The sequence below is a fragment of the Centrocercus urophasianus genome, unplaced genomic scaffold (genome assembly GCF_019232065.1).
Source record: "Centrocercus urophasianus isolate 14NV4802_14NV808 unplaced genomic scaffold, USGS_Curo_1.0 seq_22, whole genome shotgun sequence".
NCBI classification, from domain to species: domain Eukaryota; kingdom Metazoa; phylum Chordata; class Aves; order Galliformes; family Phasianidae; genus Centrocercus; species Centrocercus urophasianus.
In genome coordinates, this window is record NW_024884778.1 from 9,868,389 (window position 1) to 9,891,691 (window position 23,303).

The following is a 23,303-nucleotide window of genomic DNA, read 5'->3' on the forward strand; positions in this document are numbered from 1 at the left end:
AGGGAGCTGAAAGCATAGCAGAGGGCTGCAGGCTCGTCAGCCTGATGAGAAAAAACAAACCGTCAGCTTGAAAGGCGTGCTATCTTATCTGTAACTAGTGGGACTAGAAAAGAGAAAAGGCAGGGAAGAGATTGTGCCTTTTAATTAAAAGCAGATCCTTTTATCTGCCAGCTGCGGAAGACAAGACACCAGCTCCCTCCCCTCTCCCTGTCACCACTGCCATCCACACGCCTGTTTAGGGATGGGGATTTGGGGAAGCAAAGGGTTTTTCTTGCATTCCCCTTTTTATTATCTCGTTGTAGGTGCCTGCTCCATCCGCAGGTTTGAGGCTGGTTGTGGTGGTGCTTGGCAGGGTCGGGGCCTTGGGAGCCAGCTCAGGGGGATAATGGGCAATTAGGTTTTATCAGCAGGATCATACAAGGAATTCTGTCCAATTTCACAGCATCCGTCTATCACATAATGAGAGACCAATTGCCTGCTCACAGGCAGCCCTCGCTACCCTCTTTGCTCCCTTTGCTCACATTCGGAGAAACAGAGGGGAATTCTTCAACTGGAAAAATCCCCAAATCCCACCCAAAATAGTTTTCCTTTCTCTGACAAAGCAGCTTTGTTCAGTTCTATTCCCTCTCTGATAGGCAATGAGGAAAGGGTGGGAGCACCCAGAGCATGGGGGTGGCACAGAGACATCACTTTCCCACAGGGAAAGCAAGAGTCCAGGTGAGAGTCTATGGGGTACCACAGGGAGAAAGAAGAGGATGGAGGTGGGAGAGGTGAGAGGCAGAGGGCTGAATCCTGACCCCACGCACTGAGATTAGTAAAGGACAGAAGTGTCTCATGGTGCCTGATATGAAACCCAGACCCAACACAAAGCTGGAGGCCAGGACTGCTCACCCTCTTTGCACTCCAGGGCCACCCGGGACTCCAGGTTGTCCATCTGAAGCTGGAGGCGTTTCAGGGTGCGGTCAGCATCGCGGGACTTGCGCTTGTAGGCGATGAGGACGATGATGATGATGAGCAGCAGCAAGCCGCCGCCACCGCCAATCCCAATAATGGCAGGCAGGGTGAGCAGGCTGTCCGAGTAGATCTGCAGCGTGCCCGGGGAGAACTCAAACCCTCCAGCCTTAATCTGCATCGCAGGGAAAGAAAAAGCAAAGGGTCAGGACACTAAGGGGGCATCGTGACTTCCCACCACACTGGGAACAAACGGATGTGGGGAAACACAGAGCATCCCCCAGTGCCCCAGGAGCTCGTCCGGAGCAGCACAGTGCATGGTAATGGGATGCAGGACACGCTGCCAACATGCACATGGAACGGGCAGGGAGTTTGATGTCTCATTCAGACAGCATTACAATAACAGATGGGATGTGAAGCGAGCTCCATGATAGATGGGGAGCCCAGGGGGAGTGTATCAGGTCCCTTTCAAGCAAGCAAGGCCATGCAGACCAGGAGCATGAGCACTGCTGTGCAACAAGCTGATGCACATGGAGTGTGGCTTACAGTGCGAGTGGGTACCATGGATGAGGTGGAAACCCCCCTGTGCTCGGCTCCAGCTGTGCCCTGGCACCCAGCAACTCTTAGCAGGGTGAAGGAACAGCCGTCTCAATGTGCCAGTATAAGGACAAAACATTTGGTCCTCCAGCAAGCACACAATTAGGGAGAGCAATGCGTGGGGCAAAGGGAAAAGGCTCCCAAGGACTGTTCCTGCAAGTGTGCTATCCATCCTTGTCTGAGGATGAGCACACATAGTAGGGTCAGTGCTGGCATGAAGATTGTATCTCTGTGACAGCCAGCCAGGGACCATGAGACACAAAGGCTCCAAGTGCCCCTAACACCAGCTACTTTCCTTCCTGCATCTCTGATACAAAGCCCCACGTTAGCCCCATGTTTCCTCCTCCCAACCTCCTGCACAGGGGGCTCGATGCTTACCGTGACTTTGTGCTGGCCAGTGAGGTTAGGAGACTCACAGAGCAGTTGGGTCTCAGACACGGTCAGAGTGCAGGGAGTGTCCCCAATCAGCACTGTGTAGTTCAGGCGGGAGTTCCCTGCAGCTGGAGGGAGCAGGTTCCTGCCCTTTGAGGGTTCAAAGAACGAAGCAGTCAGCTCCAGGACAACAGGGAATGCTCCGAAGCCTCATCACGGAGCAAATTTGCTTCAGGAGAACCATGCTCTGGGTGCACACAGCCTTACCTTGAGGATGAGGGGAGAGCTGGGCTTCAACTCCAGCATCCCCGTGGGGCTGAGCGGCTCAAAGACAGGGTCTGGGTAGTATACAAAGTTGGTGGTGTTGATGATCAGCAAGGCCTGGACATTATCCATGATGAACCCGATCTCGTCCGGCCGGTCACCGACCTCAGGAGGGCTCCGCTCAGGGTTGTCAATGGAGGGTGCATAGCACACCATGGTGGTGTCATTGTACACAGTGCAGTTCTGTGGGGGGCACAGGTTAGGGTCAGACCCGGCTCCCAGCAGTGAGGGCAGAGTCTGAACCTATAGGATCTCCTGCAAGCTCTGGACACAGGACTTAGAGTCTGTGTCATAATATCAACGGATGCTATGTAACACCCTGGTAGCTGCATTTTACAGATGTGTGATGGTGGTAGTTGGGACAGCTTGCTGTGGATGGGGTCTTTCTGCCCTGCAGACATCCGACAGACCTCCCATCATTTTTGCATGCTCAGATCTCACCCAAGCAGTGCTGGGCAGGGATATCACTGCCCCAGTGCCCCTCTTCTGGGTACAGGCCCTGGACACCACCACACCCATGGTATCACATTTGGATCCCAGGGAGGGATGCGCTTTCTGCTCTAAGTTGCAGAGAGATTACATCCCTCTTCCCTATGCTCTAGCCCTGATCTCAGCCCTCCCCATCAGCCAGCATCACTTACATTCTCCCTTTCAGAGCTGCAGTACTTGGCTCGGATCTTGGGCTCTTTGATGGTGGCCAGGTTGGTGCCAGTCACAGTCAACAGTGTCCCACCACTAGAGACAGATAGATAACAGGTAGGGAGAAAAAGCTGTGACCACAGGTACCCACTTCTGGGCAAACAGCAGGCCCCATCCTCACCAGACAGAAGCCCACCTGCCCCAGCCAGGGTGCCCCGGGGACCCATTCTCCAGCCACGTCATCATGGGCAGCAGAACTAGCAGCAAATCATCTCAGATGTCTAACAGCCCTAAAATCCCATCCTGTGTATTCATGGAGTGCAGGGCTTGGAGTCTGAATGCAATTCCAAATAAAGGAACAAGTGATGGGAAAGCCAACGGGAGGTCCTCTCTGCTACCCCCTCCCTCCATGGCAGAGGGAGGTGACAAGCAGCAGGTGCCAAGCCAGGCTGGTCCCTGTGGGGTTTTCTCTGCCACTTAGTGTTAAAAGCCCCAGAGAGGTCAGCTATGCCCCTGGGGAGCTCACTCCTCATTGGCACCCTGGGGAAGGTTTCCCTTAGCACAAGCACTTAATGGATTCCTTCGCCTCCTCTCCAGCCAATTCAAACCTTTTAGAAAAAATATGCAAACATTTCCAAAATCCCCCAATGGGAAATATTTTAATTTTATTCGCTGCTGCCAAATGTCAAGCTGAAATTAAGCAGATCCAAAGCTCTCTCCGCTCCTGCCCCCTGCCAGGCTGAGCACTGCAGGCCAGGAGTTAGCAGGGACCCAGTGCCAAGCCATTCCTCATGCTCCTCTCTGGAGCATGGCATATAATTGCAGCAGCGCTGAGGAACGCAGATTGGGATGGGGGATCTGTGCCCAGCAGAGCCCTGCTGCATCCCTGTGAGCAGTCCTTCACCTACCTGTTGATGCTCCATTCAGGATCAATCTTTTGGATAGTAGGGTCCTCTGTGTAGTTGTACTTCACCTCCGGGTTGCTCAGCTCTGCCCGGTTGATGTTGATGAGGATGGGGGACCCACCAGGAGCATGGCCAGGGGGGGTCCTGCAGCGGATCTCACGGGCACTTCTCCTGGGGCAGAAACAGGACAGTCAGAGAGGAGGGACGTAACGTCACCCCTACCCCTTGTGAAACTGCTGAGTGGGAAAGGGAGAGAAAAAGAGACTCAAGAAATGAAACAAAAGGCAGCCAGGAAAGGCTGAGCTGCTCCTGAGCGTTCCCATTGCGTGGCTGCTACAAACAGCAGCGATTAGAGCTGATAACCAGTAATTACCGCAGGAAAATATTTAAAGAGCCGCTCCATTATCATCCCTAATCTAAAAATTATCCACTTCATGCCTCAGGGCTCTATGCTTTTAGAGAAAAATCCCCGCGCTTTGGGCTCTTCCCGGAGCCTCTGACACAAAGAGGTTTCGGGGGGACACTCCTCCAGGCACCTGCAGGATTTGGCTCAATGGGGCCTGCTCTACTTGGGGGTTCCACTGCCTCCAGAGGTGCCCCCACCTCTATTCCCCCACCCACGTGCCCCATGCCCCTCACCCCGAAAAGGCACAGGGCCGTCCCCCGATGGTGACGGTGACGTTGCTACCAGCATTCAGGTGGCTTCCTTCAATGGCAATCCAGGTGCCACCGGAGAGAGGGCCACGGGCAGGGGTCACTCGGGAGAAAGTGGGCGTCTGCCAAAGGAGAAAAGCCTCAGCATGTGTTAAGTCAGGATGGGACCCGGGTCCCAAGCATCCATGAGTGGATGATGACAGAGGGGAGGGGTGGGAGAGAGACATGGTATGGCACAGGGGGCTGCCTATAGCACCAAGACACCCACAGCCACCTTCCTCCCATGGTCCCCAGCCACATGTGACACCAGCCCTGTTCCCAGTGCATGGGGTGACACCAGGGCTTACCACGAAGGTGAAGCTCTTGGGCGAGGTGGCCCGGTAGTTGGGGGAGCAGTCCCGGATGCACACTTCAACCCGCACATCGTGGACCTTGCTTGGGCTGGCATCTCCAATTTCACACACGATCCTAAAAGACACAGGGAAGAAGACCATTGCCAGCCTGGGCTTTGCTCCCACACGTCCTTCTGCAGGCAGAGGCAGTGTTTGAGCCCTGACCCCCGTTGCCCCCATGCACCAAGATGATTCCCCCTCTCCCACACTCACTGCTCAGCGCTGATGTACTCGCTCTCGATGGGGATGCACATCACTTTGCCCACTCGAACACCCCAGCGCACGTCTTCAAACTTGAGGCCCAGGTTCTCCCCTGTGATGGTGAGACGTGTTCCTCCTTGCCTAGGGCCGGTCTCAGGTGACAGCTAAGGAACAGCACAGCACATCAGCCAAGGGACTGGAGCCATCAGGCTGCAGGGGATGCCTCGCTCCACTGGCTGCAGCCTGCATAGCACCAGGATGGGCACTGCTCCCTGCCGAGGAGCAAATCAGCTGTGACAAATGCCAGAGCATGTGCACAGAGAAGCAAGACAGACTTTCCGAACGCCTGCAGTGTCCACATGGCCCCTGAGGAATGAGTCTGGAGGTGCCAGATGTGTGCGAGCAACGGGCTGCTTCATGGACACCCTGCTGCAGATGGAGACGGGTGATACATAGGAGATGGGGACACAGAAAGGAGGGAGACAAGGCAGACCCAGCCAACGACAGAAATACATGAGTTTGCCTTTGGGAAGGTCTCACATACTGAGGGATGAGGTCCCCACACCCAAACTGTTCTCACGTGAGGGACTATTCCCACCGAGTTCTCACCGCCAACACAGCAGGCAAGGGGAACGTGGGGAATATGGGTCCTGCTCATCTTTCTGCCATCCAAACCCTTGCCTCTGCTGGAGAGCATCCGCCTCGTGCCGTGCCTCATTTACCAGCATGATTCCCAATAAAGTGGACAGGTGTGGCCTGACAGAAGGTGTTGGGATGACAAATGAACAAAGAGGTATGGGCCCACCGCGTGCCTCCAACGAGGTGATTAGGGGCAATCTGACAGCAGTGCACACCTGCAGCACTAAGTAGAACAAATGGCAGGGCTGCATGCCTGCAGTGGGACAGGGGATGTGTTCCCAGGACAGTGGTAGGGCTCCACCAGCACCCCAAAGCTCACAGCAAGCCCAAGGCAGCCACAGCTCCTGCTTTACACAGTGAAAAAACCCTTCCGGGCTCCGGGCACTGCTATTTGCCTGAAGTCAGCACAATTCCAGGATCAGGGCTCACTACAGAGCTGCAACAAGTGATTGTGACTGCTCTTCTTCATGCATCAAGCTCTGCTGGGGGGCTGGCAATAAGCGGCTGTTTGTTTGGTATTTTCAGATGAGCACTAAAAGCATGTTAGATTCCTCCTCCTCCCTGCAAACCTGACAAGGGCCATGTGCTCAGGGAGAAATGAGCCCAGGAAAGAGGTGACTCCGTTCACGGCGCAGCACAGAAAGGTCACAGCTAAACAAGCCGCATGGGAGCAGGAGCTGGTAAGGAGGGCAGAGCAATGCCCACAACCTCACACCCCAAAGTCCCAGCCCCAGCAAGCACTACTCTTCCGCTAATTGGTTTCACAGGGTCCTTTTAACCCAACAGGTAAATGGCTTCAGGGGGCATAAGCAACTGCAGCATGGGGAGGGGACAATCAGGGGAACGGACCCAACTTGACAGTCATGGCCAGCACCCGGCAGGACCCACGCAAATTTGCAGAGCTGCCTGCCCCCCACCACTGAGCAATGGTGAAGAATTGGGGTAACCTCCCAGCCCAGCTTCACCACCCACGAATACACCTAATCTCCAGCTGCTGGGCTGGGAAAAGGCTCCACATCTTTCTCAAACCTCTGCAAGGGGCTCCTCTTTTCCTCCCAACCCGTGCCTTACGCTCACAAGCCTGGATGCAGGAAGGAGGGGCTGTGGAAAGCAGCAGCAGCTGCTGGAGGAGCACCACGTCCACAATCTGCAGCGACCGCCTGCTCATGTTGGCCCCAGGGCACAGAGCAGCACCAAGGTCAAGCCCACCTGCTAACAGATCTGCTTATTCTGCATCTGCAATTACTGCCAAACTGCATAATGATGGAGAGCCTGCTGCGAGCCAGACACCTTGCACTGTAGTGTGCACATGGACGCTAGCGAATCGTGGCCCAGTTGCCTTCATGGGTGCTCAGTGCCATCCCGAGGCAGGAGCTGTCACAGGGACCCCACTACCACCTTTGCCATCAGCAGCAACAAGGAGCCCCCAGTCTGATTGCTGTAAGTCAGCACCAGGCTGGCCCAGACTCAATGCAGGCTCTGGGGCTCAAACCTGCCCCTGCAGGGAAGGCATGCACACGGGACATGGGCACAGGGGCAGTGGGAAAGGCAGGGCTATGGTTTCCAGCTTTCATCAGATATCACATAGAAACCCAAACAGATCAAATACAACGCTAAGACTCCAGTAATTAACAGCAGCAATGCCTGCTTGCCCTGCGAGCCGTGGGTAAACAGAACAGATCGCATGGAATTACGCATCAATCCCTCCTAAAGCACCTCTAGCCCGGCCAACAGACATGTTAACATTAATGTGGGCAATCTTGTGAAAGGAAGGTCATAAAAGCTGTCAGAGATGGGAATGATGAACTACCGGCCCATGCAATCAGGGAAAGAGCAGCCCAGATCTGCAGCTTTTCTGGGATGCTCAGATGAACAGCAGGAATCTCAGACATGAAACAGAAAGCCAAAAGCACCAGGGCTGCAGAGGGAAGATTTTAGCCTTGGAGAGCAAAACAGCGGCAAGAAACGCTCAGCTCAAAGCACGGACTATATTTGGTGCCCCCCTCCCATCCCAGACCCGCACACCCCCTACCTTGGTGATCTTGGGGTCGGTGCAGCGGCTGTTACCACTGCTGGCGTGCATCCAGCTGCTCTCATAGGCCAGGCAGTGCTGCCGCAGAGTGCAGCGCTTCTCCGACACGCACCAGCCACATTCGAAGCGTGGGTCGGCCTTCAGGCACAGCCCACAGCTCTCCCGCAGGGCTGAGCACTTGTACAGGTGGGCTGCAACAGTAGAGAGCGGGGTCAACGTTACCCACAGCCCTGAGATGTCACTGGGCTCCCTGATCAGAGGAGATGGGGAGGCTGGGGGTCCACAAGACTGCTTTCCCACCCCAGCCCAAACCCTCACTTACCCTGGATGTTCTGGGGGTTGTCGATGACAAAGTTTCCGTTCCAAACCACAGATAAGTTGACCGGCAGATCGCTGATGTCGTTCCCCTCGTAGAAATACTGTAGGAGGGGACAGGAGGAGGCCATTAGAGATACACATGGAGAGGTGTAGGGCACTGCTATGGGGCTGCTCCCTATCAGCCAAAAAGAGAGGGATGGAGACTGCAAGAAACTGGTCTGGCCACAAAGGGACAGGTCTGATAGTTTGGGCAAAAAAGCAGACACGGCACAGGCAAACCAGTAGGCAAGACTGGCATAAAAATAAACAGCATAAAGGGTTTCCAAAAAGACCAAAAGCCCATTAACCCAAAGGTCTGAAACTGCTGCTGAAGAGACTGAAATAGATAACATCTGAAACAAACACACCCCTCTCTCCACACCAGGAACAGGGGGGTTGAACCCTTCCCCACCCTTCCCAGCCCTGCCAGCCTAGCAGAGGGATGAAGCTGGATCCCTGCTGCTGCACAGAGCTCAGCTCCCAGCTCGCTGCCTCCTCCCACCCAACCTCGCTCTCCCTTGCTTCGAAACCTGAGTTGCAGCCCCGGCAGCCCCATCAATATTCCCCGCACAGCCCCAGCACGCAGGCAGAGAGCTTTAATCGATACAGAGACAGGAAGGCAGTCGGAACCGTCCCTGACAGCTAATGACCTCCTTCGGCAAGAGATTCCCCGCTCCTCTCCGGAGAAAATGACAGGCGTGTCAGGAGAGATTAAATGAATGATTCATGGCTTGCTGGAGTTTGTTAGGAGCTGTGGATGCTTGGGCAGCAGCTTGCCTAAGCTGCAGGCTGGACACGGCCACACCACCTCCAGCACAGCCTCACCCACCTCCGTCCTCTGTATTTCTGGCTTTCCCCATGTTGGCAAGCAGCCTCCTGAGCCTCAGGAGCATCCCTAGGACTGCAGCCATGACCAGCCATGGGGACACGGTGCCCACGGATGTGGCTACAGTAACACACCCAACCCCTCAGCCCCTCTGACCCCACAAGGTACAATCAAGAAGCCATCTCCTGTTTCAGGTTACACATCCTTGCAGGTGTTCAGGGAACATGGAGATGTGGTACTTAGGGACATAGTGAGCAATATTGGTAGACAGATGGCTGGACTAGATGATCTTAGAGGTCTTTTCCAAACTTAATAATTCTATGATCCACTGCTTTTGGCTAATGGTCCTTCACTCAGGGGCCAAGCTGGAAGAGCCCAAAAATGCACTCCTGCGTAGCACAGCTGCCACTGATCAGATGTACACAGTGGTTTTAAGGCATGAAATACCCAACTGCAATCTCATCCCTTTCCTAAGTCCATAACCACCTCTCTGCAAGGCAGCCCCATCAGCTCCCAGATAAGCTACAGAATCACAGAATATCTCAGCAACACTCCATCTCCAAGCTTAGGAAAATGGAGCCAGAACAGGGCCGTGAGCCCACATCCCTCCACCTTCCTTCATCCTTCACCTACACTCTCAACCAGCCATACATCCCAGGCAGGACTGAGGCCAGGAGCCAGACCCACAGCAGCAATGGGACCATCCCCTGCAGCACGGACACAGCACGTGCCAGGGAGTGCCACAGCAGCACTGGAGCAGAGTTTTGCTGTGACGAGCCACGTGGCAGTGTAAGTGAAATTGGCATTTTCAATTTGTACTCTGACATGTCTCATTTGGGGCCCTGGCATCTCGGGAAGGCATCCAGCCTGCAGCTGTCCAAAACACTTATTTGCATCTCTCTGCCCCGGCTGCTTTTGGAAATTAGTTCTTCTGGGAGGTGGGTAGGAGGGTGGAGGAAGAAGAATAGGAGGAGAGGGAGGGAGAGAGTTAACTCTTTGTGCACCAGCCCTGAGACAGAGACAGGTTTGCAAAGAAGGAACACGCACAAGGGATGCCATCCATCTCAGTAAAGACACCACCATGCTGAGCACACCGCATTTGGAGCGGCACACCTGGAATCTGCCCCAACTCCCCAGCACTCACTCCCTGCAGACCCACATAGGGTTTTTTTCAAAAGGACCCGTGAAGCTTGAGAAAATCACACAGGGCACAAAGCTGCCTCCCTGGACCTGGGCTAGGGAGTAAAAGAGTGGTGAGCAGCTGGGGCTAGAGTCACATGCTGATGACACGACCAAAACTGCCCTCCTGCTCTCACTCCCCTGTGCCTCTTCACAGCCATAAGCATGTTATCCCTCTTATGCACTGGAATGTTTGCATTCACACTTGGCAAGAGGTCATTTCAGAGCTCCAGCACCCTCCTGGCATCCCGGGTACCCTTTGCTGTACAAAATAAGTTCTGTGCACTGTCCCATTGGCTCTTCCTTGCCTCCAGCTAACACATTTCCAAATATCCATTAAGCACTTAACAGTTATTAACTTCCTGGGTAAGCAATGGCTGCAGCTATCAGCAATCAGCTGTGTGCAGGAGGACATGGCTGGTGGCACCTGGCAGCCTCACAGCCACACCGTGTTCTGCTCCACAGACATGCTGCCAGCCCCAAGTTGAGTTACTTTGCTTTGCAAGCAATAAACAGGCACTGCCCAGAGAGCAAACAGTGGATGCTGAAAGGGAGAAGCATGATCACGTGCTACAGTGCCTGAAGAAGGGACAGGAGAATACATGTCATGGAGTGAGTCAGTGATGGGATAGAGCTCCTTGGCTCCTCAGCTTGCCCAGATCAGTGCTCTGGTGCCTCTCTGCAGGAGCCCAAAAGACGAGCCTGGATGCAGCTCTTCCCAGCAAGGTCTCCTGCTGCAGGGAAGTGACTCAGGCCAGAGGACTCCTCACCAAGCCTTTCTGCAGAATATCCCAGGCAACCTCCCAAGAAACAGCCAACAACCCTATGCAGCTCTGCCTCCCAGGCCCACTCCAGGCAGGGGCTGCCCACTTCTCTACCCCTGCAGCTCCCACGTTCGCTCCTGGGTAGCCCCCTGCCCACCCCTGAGCCAGCAGGGATCCCCAAGAAAGGCACTGCAGGGGTCACTCCCCTGCCCACCCTGAGCAAACCCACATATCCCAACCTCCCTCTGCCCAACAGGACCCTCCCCTCCCTTTCTCCAGCACCATCCCCCTGGGCTGTGTTTCTGGAGGAGCCGCTCAGCTGCAGCTGTGTCCTATTTTTCTGTAGTTGATGACCTCAACTTCTTCCCCTCACTACGGGGACGGCAGTAATGTACATCGTGTCTCGCCAGGGCTCAACTGCAATTCATCATTATTTTATCTGCTGGAATTTAATTGGATCCTATCAAACTCTCCTGATACTCCCTTTTCACTTTAAACACTGCTGCAGGAAAGATAAATGCAGGCAGCGCTAGGACAGAGCGCACGGCTTTGTTGGCGAACGGTTCTGGGGTTGTGGGCTCCGGTCCCGTTTCCCTCTCCACGGCTGCTTAATTAGAGATACACACACTGGAGGTGCACAGTGCTCGAGCAGAGCATGTGTGCATGATTTATGTTCCTCTATAAATACACCCTAGGCTTGGTAAAACACTGTCAGCCACACAACAGCACAACTTGACGGCAACGCTTGCCCTCTGATTCTGGATCTCCTTTTGTTCTTTTCACATCCATCTTCCGCTTCCCTCCCCCCCCCATTGCACACCTGGATTCGCCCTGCCTAGAATTCAGCAAGAAGAACCAGAGACGTTGGGAATAAAGCAACATCTAACAACACCTAGAAAGCATCAATCTGCCAGGTCTTGCCTGCCTTGCTCACATCCACCCCATGGCATCCACAGGGCTGTGCAGTGCCGGGGACCATGAACACGTTCCTCCCATTGGTGATGGGGGGCAAGATGCTTCGTAGGGCTACGGCACTTCATCACAGGGACAGAAGAAATCTGTGCAGCCCACGCAGTGCTGAGGCAAAGGTCCCGACCCCCATCTGCACACAGGGGTGACAGCAAGGTGACAGAGGGGGCCGCAGCTGACACGTGGGCGACACATGCTGGGGGGATTGCGAGGAAGGAGCCGAAAGGGAGACCCAGAGTTGACACAGCTGCTCATGGCCACGTGGGGCTTTTGTTAAAGGCTAAGGGAAATAATTGAGGCGTGAGGCTTAATTTAAAGTGCTGAGACAACAAACTCATTTGCTTGTGGAAAGGAGATGAGGGTTTTTCCTATTTTTATATTTAAAGGGAACAAGCAGCTCTTGGGCTATTTTCTCGGGAAAGAATGGGCAGAGGTAGAGGCTGGAATGTGAAATTCAGCAGCACAAAGCGAGGGACACAGGTGACCATCCACTCATCCTTCACTGCAAGGAAGTAAACTCAGACTCTGCTTCCAGAATCATAGAATCATTACAGTTGGAAAAGACCTCTAAGACCATTCAGTCCAACCGTCCACCTACGACATCAGTCGCCCACTAAGCCACGTCCATATACCACCCAATTAACAAAAAACTACTGCACTGGGAAAGAATTTATTGTCTTAAGTCACATTTTTCTTTTTTTCTCTTTACAATGCCTGCAGAAAACCCTCAGGGTTGTCTTCCTTTTGAAGAGGAGAAGGGACTGCAGTGAGGAGGCACTCAAGGGGTTTCTCTGCTCACTTTTTGACCTGGGATGTATGGGGAACACCGAGCCTGCTCTCCCTAGAGCCTGCTGCAGATCTATTGGGTGTCTCCCATGATGTTTATAGTCAGCACTCAAACCTTAATGAATGGGCTGTTGAATATTTAACAAAGATGTCCTTTCTTCCAAGTGCCAAAAAGTCATTGGAGTTTGACAAGCACTAAAACTAAACAAAAGACAAAGACTTTTAAGTGGACTTGACTTATTATCCTTCCCATTCATCTGCAATTCAGGAAAACATCCCTAATTCAGCAAAGTAATTAACCTCTTGTTTAGATCCCATTGAACTCGAGGAAACAAAGTCCTCTGAAAGCCTTCCTGAATGGAGGGCATCAATTCCTCCCCTCCGCTCTGGGAGGATTTTCACGCTCCTCCAGTTCTCCAATCCCCAGTGCCCCCTGCACCAGGAAAGACCCAAATCCAACCCAAGGAATGGATCCAAGGGACATGAGCCCGCAGAGCCCCCCAGTCTGGTGGCAACAGAGCCCCGGGTCAGCGCTGGGTGACTGCATGCAAAGTGACGTGCCATCAGCGAGCCAGATGGACTGCAAAAAAGACAGGGAGGAAGACGAGCTTCAGAGAAGTGTGAATTGGAATCACGCACACCATAAAGCAGCCTGGCTAAATGCCCTCACACGTTAAAGCAGGCAAGCAGACCCTGAAAGGAAGAAAGACAGCTTCTTTCAAGCCAGAACTTTTTCCCTCCTTCTGTGAAGCTGCCCTGTGCCTGCAAACAAAGCCTCCTGCCTCACACTCCAGTGCTGCAGAGCCCCATCTCAAGCCCATGCAGCCTGCAATACTGCTGGCTTGTTTTCCAGCCATTTCCTTCTAACTTGGGGCAATTTTGGGTTCAAACATCCAGCCCAGGGAGAAGGCCACCTGAGCCTTGCAGTCACCAGCATTGAGCTGTACCCAGTCTCTGATGACAGCTGAAATGGTGTCTGGGAAAAGCTCTGCGTGGCAAAGGATCATCATCAACCCAGACCCACTAGTATCATTTTCACCTGCAGCTCAGGACAGTGAGCGTTTCTGCTCCTATCAAACTGTGTGAGGCACAACAGGAGCTCTGATAGCACAGCAGCCCCAGCATTACTGCACAGGATAAGCAGCAGTGGGCTCAGGATGCTCCTCGTGCCCTAACACTGCATCCCATGGAGGCTCCTCCAATGGCTTCTAAATGTCACTGCGCCACCGAAGGATGAGGGAGCAGGGACTGGTGCTGGTGTTAGGTTGCAAATGAGCTTTCACAGCACGAGCAATGGAAAACAAATTTTGAAAGGATTAAATCAGAGGGATAAGGGAGGGGTTGGCTCCATGCAGATGAAGTAAGGTTCGTGCAGAGCCCAGTGGGGCAGTTATGCAGCTGAACAGTGCCATCTCCCCAAAGGGGACAGCTATTTAATACTCTGGGTCTGTCTGCTCAGGGGCTTGATGCTCCACACGTGGGATGGCCACACAGCAGGGGCATGCTCTCACGGCTGCAAAACCTCATCTCGCTTAGGGACGGAACAAGTGGGAGGAATAAACATAGAGCGGGACATGAAGAAGGTGTTGGCTGGATTCTGAGGTCAGGGAGGCTGAGGGGAGGGGAGCGTGGCTCTGACACAACCAGGCCAGCTGGCCCTGGCCCAGGCAACTTTCCTCAGCTTTCAAAAGTGAGTTTCCTTGGAAGTGCTCCCAAATCCTGGTGAGTCTCCTGGGGCAGCAGAAGTATTGATCCCATCCGGAACAACCCCACACAGCATCCTCCCTTTGCACCTGGATGCAGGGCAGCAGAGAGCACACGCTGGGAACTCCCCCACATCATAAAGTCTCCATCACCTGCCCCAGGGAAAGCACACCTGGCCATGCAGCAGACAAGAACAAACAGCCTGCAAATGAAGCATGCACTGGGCAGAGAAATGTTGCATGATCTCACACCACGGAGCACTCACCGAGGTGTTCTGACACTGGATGCTGGTGCTGTTGAAGCGCAGAGCTGTGACACGGGTGGTGCTGCCAGGGATGTGAAAGATGCACTCATAGTTGCGCTGGCCGGACTGTGGCTGCGGCAGATTCTTCGCTGTCAGGGTGATGGGCTTCACCACACCCACTGGGATGTAGATCTGGGTGGAGGGCAGGATCTGTGGGCAGTCCTGCAAGGAGAACAAGGGCAGCAATGAAGCAGGGCAGAGCGCCGCAAGGAAACCAGGCCTGGCCACCCTGAGCACACCACATCATCACCTCATGGATGCAAAGCCCTGAAAACCAGAAGTGAACCTCGGAGCAGGGGACACTGGAACAAGCTGCCCAGAGAGGTTGTGGAGCCTCCTTCTTTGGAGATATTCAAGACCCGCCTGGACACCTGCTTGTGCAACCTGGTGTAGGGAATCTGCTTTGGCAGAGGGGTTGGAATCGATGATCTCTGGAGGTCCCTTCCAACCTCTATGATTCTGTCATTCTGTGAACCAAGTGTTTTCCACGTTACAGGTTAATCCTGGCTGTGGGAGGTGGGGAGGGGATCAGCTATAGCACCTGGGACTGAGACAGCAACATATCAGCTTTCTGTTTGGGCACATCAGCTCCAACAGGATGGGCTCTTCTGCTGTCAATGAGGTCAGTAGGCTTCAGAGTTAATGCTCTCTGGGCTGTGCCCTGTCAGGTTGCACTCTCCAGCTTCACATGGCCTCCAATCCCCTTTGTCCATGAACAGATAGAAAAGACTTTTACCCCTTTTGTCCCTCTGCAACATGACTCTGTGGTGCCGAACTGAATTCTGCTATTTCTGTGGCCAACTCATAGCAGCTTAATCAGGGCAGCCTGATGGCCGGTGCCTAAAACCAGCGGCTCCAGAGGGGCACCAGCGAGTCCAAGCCGTGAGGAAGGCTCCCCCTGACAGCCCCCCACTCCCTGGGGATCTCCATGCAGCTTTTAATAGCCGCTGGCGCCCAGCTGCTCCGGGGGAGCTGTGTGCACAGAGCACAGGGGAGCAGGAGGGAGCAAAAATAAATGAGCTCAGGCAACAAAACAGCTCGGCATCCCCAACGGATGCCACTTGGGCAACAGCAGCCTGATGCAATCCCACGCCGGCTTTGCAGAGCCTGCCGGGGGTCTCGACTCCTGGAAGCACTGGCCCAAAATAACAGTGAGGGGGAATTCCGTGTGTTGAAAGGACTCGTTTAAAACCAGAAACTGCTGCTGCAGGGCAGCTCCAGCCCCAGCCGCTGGCACCGTACTGGGCCAGACCCCATACAGCTCCAGGCTTTATCCCACAGGCTGCCATCAGCCTGACTTCAAAATGCTGTGGAGAGATTTTAAAAATCATTTCATTTAGCAAATATTAACAGAAAACTCCAACTTATCTCGTTTTACCAATTTCCCACTCTTTTCAAGCCTGTACTCCCCAAAAGCACAGTTTTTAAGGGAAGAACCTATCTGTTCCCAGAACATGCAGAAACAGAGGAAAGCAGGGCCAGGCTGGGGATCCTCAGCACAGTGCCAGTTGCTCTCAGTGCTGCCACTTTCTCATTTTACCATCATCACTGATGGCTCTCGGTCCAGCCTGGGCAGCAAACAGTTTATCCACCCAACTGGGCTCACCATGGATGCTTACAAGACCCTAGGCTCCCTGCAAACCCAAGGCAGCAGGCACAGACATCCCTCTCCTCATGTACGCATAAACATGGGGCCGATTTGCTGACTCGTGGTTTGAGTCGGAGCCGAGTCCCCCCACGACATCACATGCTCTGCATCTGCTGCCAGAACTGTCTCATCCAGCAAAAATTTCAGCTGGCTCCCAAACAGGAAGCACCTGGTGCTGGTGGGTGCTGGGGCAGCGCTGCCTGGCTCCCGGGGTGGCAGGAGGGGTGGGGGCATTTGGACAACTCACTTCCCCTACAAGTCATCCAAACAGCTGACGGAACTCTGCCTATCACTTAAGGCCCTTGGAAAAGCTTTGTCCAGTCCCCATGGCTTGCTTTCCTGCAGGAAACAGACTCTCTTCTCAAAGGATGTACAAACTTATGGGATGAAGAGCAAAGCAAGATGCCCTCTCCCACCCTTCCCAAACACTACACAACTCAATTTCTCCCATTAAAGCTGTTTTACTAGCAGGACGAGAACATCACAAAGATGCCTACAGAGAGGCAGAGTCATGCTACAAACACTGCAGTTTGGGCTTCTCTGGCAACTCCCAGCTCCAGCTGCACAGCTGTATCACCAGATACAGGGATGAAGGCAGGATGGGGCTGGCTTCAACCTGCCCAAGTCCCTAGTGACAACAGCTGGGGCAGCTATAGGGCAGGACATGCTCTACGTATCTTGGGTGCCACCTTCCTTAGTCACCTAAGAGCTGAATGAGTTATTCACCAACACTGCTTCTGCTCCAGCTGCCACAGTACCCAGAGGGCCAGACTTCTTCCCAACCAAGTCAAAGCATCATTTCCTTGGAGGCTTTCAGGGTCCCTCAAGAAGTCCTCTAGGTCTCAGGCATTTCCACCAGTCAAGGGAATGAGGAACAAGCACAAGTAGGACGTGCTCAGACTCAACAAACACACTTGGTCCCCACATGCTGCAAGGCTTTCACCCTACACGGTAGCTGTGCATTGGCAGACACCAGGGAATGTCTCAGAGAACAGTGTTTTGGGAAGGGAGAATTCCTTTTCCATTTCTGCTCACACCCCCAGCCACCACTGCGCTCTGCAAGTGGGGACAAGTGGAGAGCAGCCAGTGCTACATTATTCTCCCTCCCTTCCCACTGCTTCACCCCCGGAGAAAGCCACAGAGAATGAGGATCTCCGGGAATGCAAAGTAATCAAAGGCTCCAGAGCTGAGGACTCAAAGCCACAGAAGCCAGGGACATCCCTCCTGCTGCTACCATTTCCAAGCACATGGACATGCAGAGTGGCTCCTACCTGCACCCAGCTCCTCCCTGCCACATCCCACAACAGAGCCCAGGCACCCCACGCTTTCAGTGTAACATCCCAAGGCAATGCACTGGGTTGCTGTTTGCCTTTTCCTGCACAACACCCAGAAAGAAATGAATGACACCACTGTAGTTCAGGCGCCAGTGGGAAGCGGCAGATGCTCAGTTAAGCCCTGGTGTGGGCAGACTTCTGCGCCTCTTCTGACCAGTACCTACCACACTCCTGCCAAATGAACTGCAGACAGACCAGATCTTACCTAAAATAACCGAGAGTCACACATCCTCCCACAGAGAGCATCGGGCTAAACAGCTGCCCTTAATTTGTCCAGCATTGCCACGGTCTGGCACCAGGTCGCCCCTACCCAGGGAAAAGGGCAGATTTCTGATCCCAGCACCAACACACAGCCCACAGCTGTGGTCAATCTGAGGGTGCTCTGCCAGGAACTGCTGAGGCCACACCAAAGTGCAAACAAGCAGAGCCAGGCTTTCCAAACCTCAAGGCAGGCTCTGCTCCAGACCCTGGGGTGACCAAGAGGTCTGCGGGGGCACAGCCTGCCTACGTCCGGAAGTGGCACAACTGCCGTCCCCTAGGAAAGGTGCATGCGTCCCAAAGACAACAAGAGGGGGATATTACTGGTTTGCCTGGAAGGGGATGGGGGAAGAGTCCCAGAAGCTGTCCACCACCACACACACCAGAGCTGCTGGGAACAGCCAGCGCTGAGCATCCTGTTTGCAGAAGCACAGAGCTGGCTGGGAAGGCGACCTCAAGGACAGGCTGAACCCTCGCCAGATTTCTTCAGGGCACAAGCTGGGAGATAACAGCTTTTTCTAATCTTCTCATATTACATAATTCCCCTTTGTGTGGGTCGCTGAGCTGGGCTGGTTATGGCCTATGCGTGATGCATTTTGTGTGGCACATGCTTGAACATCAACAAGCAAGATGCAGCCTCCTTGTGCTCGAACCATAGCAGGAGAGAAGGTGCCAAAACGTGGAATTTGGTCATTTGTGATGGAAGGGCCAGCAGAAAGCCATCGCTGTTCTCTCATTTAGGAAATTCCAAGGGGACAAGCATGCAAAGTACTGTTGGTGGGGCCACAGCACATCCCATGCAACGACACCCTGGTTGGGTGACGAGCAGCATCTCATTTCCTGTTGCTGTGCTGAAATAGCAAGCGCCAACCCCACCTACCCACATGCGAGAGGGATGCTTGGGCTTTTCCAGCTCTCCAGATGCACTTGGCTGTGAGCAGGCTTTGCTCAGCTCCATGCTCACAGTAATGATGCTGATGAGATCCAGCACAGCCCCATACAGATGTGCCTCCAAACTCTGGTTGGCCATCCACACCCTTCAGTCCTGAACACCACAGAGGTGCACAACTTGGAGACCCCAAGTAGAGATCCAAGCACATCTGCTTGCAGGCTACAAACCCTAAATGTCCCCTGAAGATCCAGCAGCTCCTCATGGAGAAGCAGTAAAACCAGGAGTCCTGGCTTTCCACAGTGAACAGGGAAGAATCATACTACAAAAGAATGGCTTAGATTGGAAGGGAGCTTTAAGATCATCTCATTCCAACCCCTCTGCTGTGAGCTGGCTGCCCGGGGCCCCATCTAACCTGGCCTTGAACATCTTCAGGAGTGGAGCACCCACAGCTGTGGGCAGTGCCTCACCTCCTTGAGTACAGAATTTCTTCCTAACCTCTGAAGTAACACTCCTCTCATTTAGTTTATAGCCATTCCTCCTTGTAATATCACTATCAGACCATGGAACAAGGTGGTTCCCCTCCTGCCTATAAGATTCTTTCAACTGCTGGAAGGAAGACATGTAAAGGTGCTGCTTCATCCATCCTGTCAGTACAAGAGCCATCACGCTGCTGGTGGAGGGGCTCTGGCTAAGTAATGGCCCAACCCCCACTGGAGGGCTCAAGTGATGGAAGAGGGAGGCAGGAAGAAGGGAAAAAATTGATTGTTCCCTGCTGGGAGTTTGACCTGCACCAGTGAGAAGCTTGGAGCAGCCAGGGAAGCAGGAGGGAGACAGACAAAGCAAGAGGGAAGTGAGTAATAAGGCTAAGGGCACCACAGCTACAGACAGCTCCATCTAACTCTATGCATGCCCCAAGCCCAGTACTGAGGCACAGGGACAGCGAGAGGATGACAACCTGAACCAAAGGGGACCCAACAGCTTGAGTATGGAGGGAGACCTCACAAGGCACAAATTACAAGAGACAGATCGCCACAGCTATCTTCCAGGCACAGGATTCTCCCTTCACAACTCAAACTGCGATGTGGGCAGGGTGCAGAAGCATGGCTCTCCTGCAGATGCCCTGTGAGTGATGGATTTCCCTAGCTGGTGGCATGGATCCCACAGGATAAGGCCCCACAAAACATGCTTCTTAGTAAAGTATTACAGATGAAGAACGTGTGAGGTGCAGCAAAATGGTTTGTTTTATGGCTTTAAGCCTTCCTCTCTCTGAAAACAAGTTGTTCTGCAGTGACAGTTCAAGCTTGCTCCCTTCAAAAACATCAAAGGAAATGCTTAAGCGTCTCTGCCTTTGTTTCTGTCTTGGTTCAGCCTACAGTGCTTCCTGACTTAGCCTGGATTCCCAAGCAGCCCCTGCACCGGCACTGCTCAGCTCACGCAGCCCTTCCCCCACACTCCCTCCTTGCTTCCCAGACAAGCCCAGCACTCCAGACACAGCTTGCACACGGTTTCAAAGGCTTTTCATCTGGTAAACCCTTCCCTGCAGGCCAGGGAGAGCATAGCAGAGCTGGCTCACACTGCCTTACCTCAGAGAGCTTGACCCGTCCCTCCAGGAAGGAGCAGTCGGCAGCGTTGTGGGTGCAGATGTGGCGGTACTTGCACCAGTGGCAGGGGAAGGAGCCGTTCACACAGGACAGGCAGCTGCAGAGAGAGCAGACAAAGCAGCATTAGGTAAATACAACAAAGGGCATCTGCATCTGCCTGGGGGCTAAGCAGCAGCACTAAGCTTCTCTCCCCCTCCCCATCTTATAGAATCATAGAACGGCTTTGGTTGGAAGTGACTTCAAAGACTGTGTAGTTCCACCCCCCTGCCATGGGCAGGGCTGCTGACCATTAGATCAGACACCAGCTCAGGTTACCTCCAACCTGGTCTCAAAACATCCCCAGGGATGGGGCACCCACAACCATTCTGGGCAGCTGTGTCAGCGCCTGAATACACACTTTGCACACCATGTAGGGCCGCGGCTCCTTGCCCGGGGGTTTCACACCCCATTGCATGAACAGCGATACCTTCCTAAATCCACACGCACACACTAAGGAAATATTTAATTAAGCTGCTTGCAAAGGGGGCTGGAAGTCATTTCCATGTTTCGCTCACATTTTCACTTCCAAATGAACAGCCCTTTTAGCTTTACCCACAAATATGCTAATTGAGATGCTCCTTATGCAAATATATGCGATTTTTATTTCAGCTGCAGAGATTCGACTTAAAAGCACAGCCGTGGCCTCCCAGCTCTGGCTGCTTTGATGGATGGGGGTGCACAGGGTGGGAGCACAAATAAAGCACAGGGATTGCTCCTGCCCTCACCCCCCATGGCTGGTGGGCAGGGAAATGCAGGAGTGGAGGCAGTGAGGGAGGGAACGCAGGGGTTAACCCTGGTGGAAGCACAGCAGGCACTGAGAGGCCATTCAGAAGAGGAGGAGGTACAGGCAGCAGGGGGGTTTCTAGCCATAGGGTCTGTTCTGTGTGAGGCACCCCACAGATCCTGGGTAAAATGCCTGGCCCAGCCCTGTTCTGCCAGGGCAAGGGCACATCACGTGCCACCCAGGGCTCTCCTTTGCCATTTGACCTTAGTGCACACCACCTGCTGCCCTGCCCCCCTCACCTGTTAATGGACATGGATGCTCCTACAGCCATGGCATCCTGTGAAGACACACCACGCAGAACCTCCTCTTCCAAGCTCACTCCTGATAGCCAGCTCTGCCTTTAAAGCCCACATCCTTGCAGACAATTCTCACACCCTACCTCATCTTTCCATTCACCATAAGGACATCAAAAGCCACTGTCAGCAAGTTCACCTCATACACCTCACCACACAGCATCTTTGCTGCATGTACAGCCTGCACAGAGCACAACCCATCAGCCAAAGCTTCTGCAAAGCACTTGGTACCAGGAGCATGGCTAAACCCCAACTCCAGCCCACCCTGGTCCAGTGGGAGATGTCCATGCCCACTGCTTGGGGCTGGAACTGGATGATGTTCAAGGTCCCTTCCACCCCAAACCATTCATTCTTTGATTCTGTTCTACTCTGTCACTCTGGGCACCTCGCTATGATTCCCAACTCTCTGCTAACCCTAACCCAGCAGTCCTACAAGGTGCTGAGCAGCAACTGAAGCCCAAGACCTCTTCTAAACAAGGTGAGCAACTTGCTGGTATGAGGCTGGGTGTGCTGCTGTGGGACAGGCACGGCTCCATGCCCATGGCTGCCCAAGGTCGCGCTGCACGGAGGGGCCCGGGTTGCATCCCCAGCACGTCCATTTGTCACTGCTGTCTGTTTCCCACACAGGAGCAGGTTGCTTGGCAGCACGATGCCATCTGTGCTGTCTCTCTCCTTCCCACGGTCAGGCACTTTTCCCTCATCACTTTTTGCCTAAGAGGCTTTCATCACTCCTGATAATTAGAGGGAGTTTCTCCTGCATGTGAAGCCCCCCTTCCTCGAAGCAAGACAGAGCGCTGATGCTGAGGATGCAGCACAGACACCGAGCCTCAGCTCACTCCCCAGTGCTCCTCTGAGCCCACACAGGGGCCAGGCAGAACTGAAGGCAGAGAGGAGGGCAGGAAAGCGGGTCATGGCCTCGGCTGTGCTGACGCTCTCGTGCAGCCTCTCCAGGAATTCCAGATCACTCTGCAGATTCCCCATCCCAGGACAAGCCTGGGCTTGCTGCCTGCTTGCAAAAATCCTTCCCCACAAAGAGCAGCAGAGGGACAGCACATCTTTGGACATCACGTTTCTGCCCTTCCCTTTGTGCCAGCCAAAGGACACAGGCACAAACGTGACCCAACAAATGTGATCCGAAGCAGAGGACAGTGCCATCCAACACCCAGATCAGTGACTGCCTCGCAGTTCAGAAGTGGTAAAACACAAAAATACACTTCCTTAACTGCTCGCAGCCATCTGGCCGTGCCTTTGAGAAGCATCTGTAAGCATCTGGAAATGCAGCTCTGGGTTGCAGAGCAGAAGCTGTGTAGCAGGCAGCTCCCAGCCGGCCCACAGGAGGAGCTGGGGCTGCTCAGCACAATCAGACCATTCCTGGAGCTCTTATGCACCCTCACAATGTTCAGCAATTCAGGGGTCACAGCTGCAGCAGTGCATGGCCACGAGGTCAGTGCCATCAGCATAAGCACGTAGAATGCAAGCACCACACAGGCACCAGTTCCCAGTCTGCCTGGCTCCCTTCTTGGTATCACAGCCCCTGTTTTCCAGAAAGGAAATCCAGACAGCAAACATGGATGCAGAAGGAACAAATACCTGTTGGTTGTCCCTGGAAACAGCTGGTTTCTGCAGGCAGAGAGCTGGGCAAGGAGTGTCCCTCTGGCCCCCAATTCCACATCCCAAGGAATTCCCCTCTCTGTGAGCATCGCAGAGGGATTTCCCCCTCACCATAGAGCCCAACATCACATCTTTATCTTTAAAGGGAACTCATTTCCCAGGGAATGCTTTGAAGTGGAAGAGTAATGCTTAGAAAGATAACCTCAGCATCTGCACACAGCTCTCTGGACACAGGCAGATTCATCAGA

General features: G+C 53.7%; 1 protein-coding gene across 3 annotated transcripts in view; it reads right to left on the reverse strand.

The window, feature by feature from the left end:
• PLXNA1 (plexin A1) overlaps positions 1-23,303 on the reverse strand; it is a 94,941-nt gene that overhangs the window by 26,564 nt on the left and 45,074 nt on the right. For all 3 annotated transcript variants that reach the window (XM_042823200.1, XM_042823198.1, XM_042823199.1), the window contains exons 9-20: positions 20,311-20,425; positions 14,557-14,757; positions 8,029-8,125; positions 7,707-7,897; positions 5,048-5,199; positions 4,790-4,910; positions 4,428-4,564; positions 3,792-3,959; positions 2,886-2,979; positions 2,188-2,427; positions 1,927-2,070; positions 892-1,126 (exon numbers count right to left, since the gene is read on the reverse strand). In XM_042823200.1, coding sequence (XP_042679134.1) covers positions 892-1,126; positions 1,927-2,070; positions 2,188-2,427; positions 2,886-2,979; positions 3,792-3,959; positions 4,428-4,564; positions 4,790-4,910; positions 5,048-5,199; positions 7,707-7,897; positions 8,029-8,125; positions 14,557-14,757; positions 20,311-20,425 — 1,895 coding nt within the window. The remainder of the gene's footprint in view (positions 1-891; positions 1,127-1,926; positions 2,071-2,187; positions 2,428-2,885; positions 2,980-3,791; positions 3,960-4,427; positions 4,565-4,789; positions 4,911-5,047; positions 5,200-7,706; positions 7,898-8,028; positions 8,126-14,556; positions 14,758-20,310; positions 20,426-23,303) is intronic.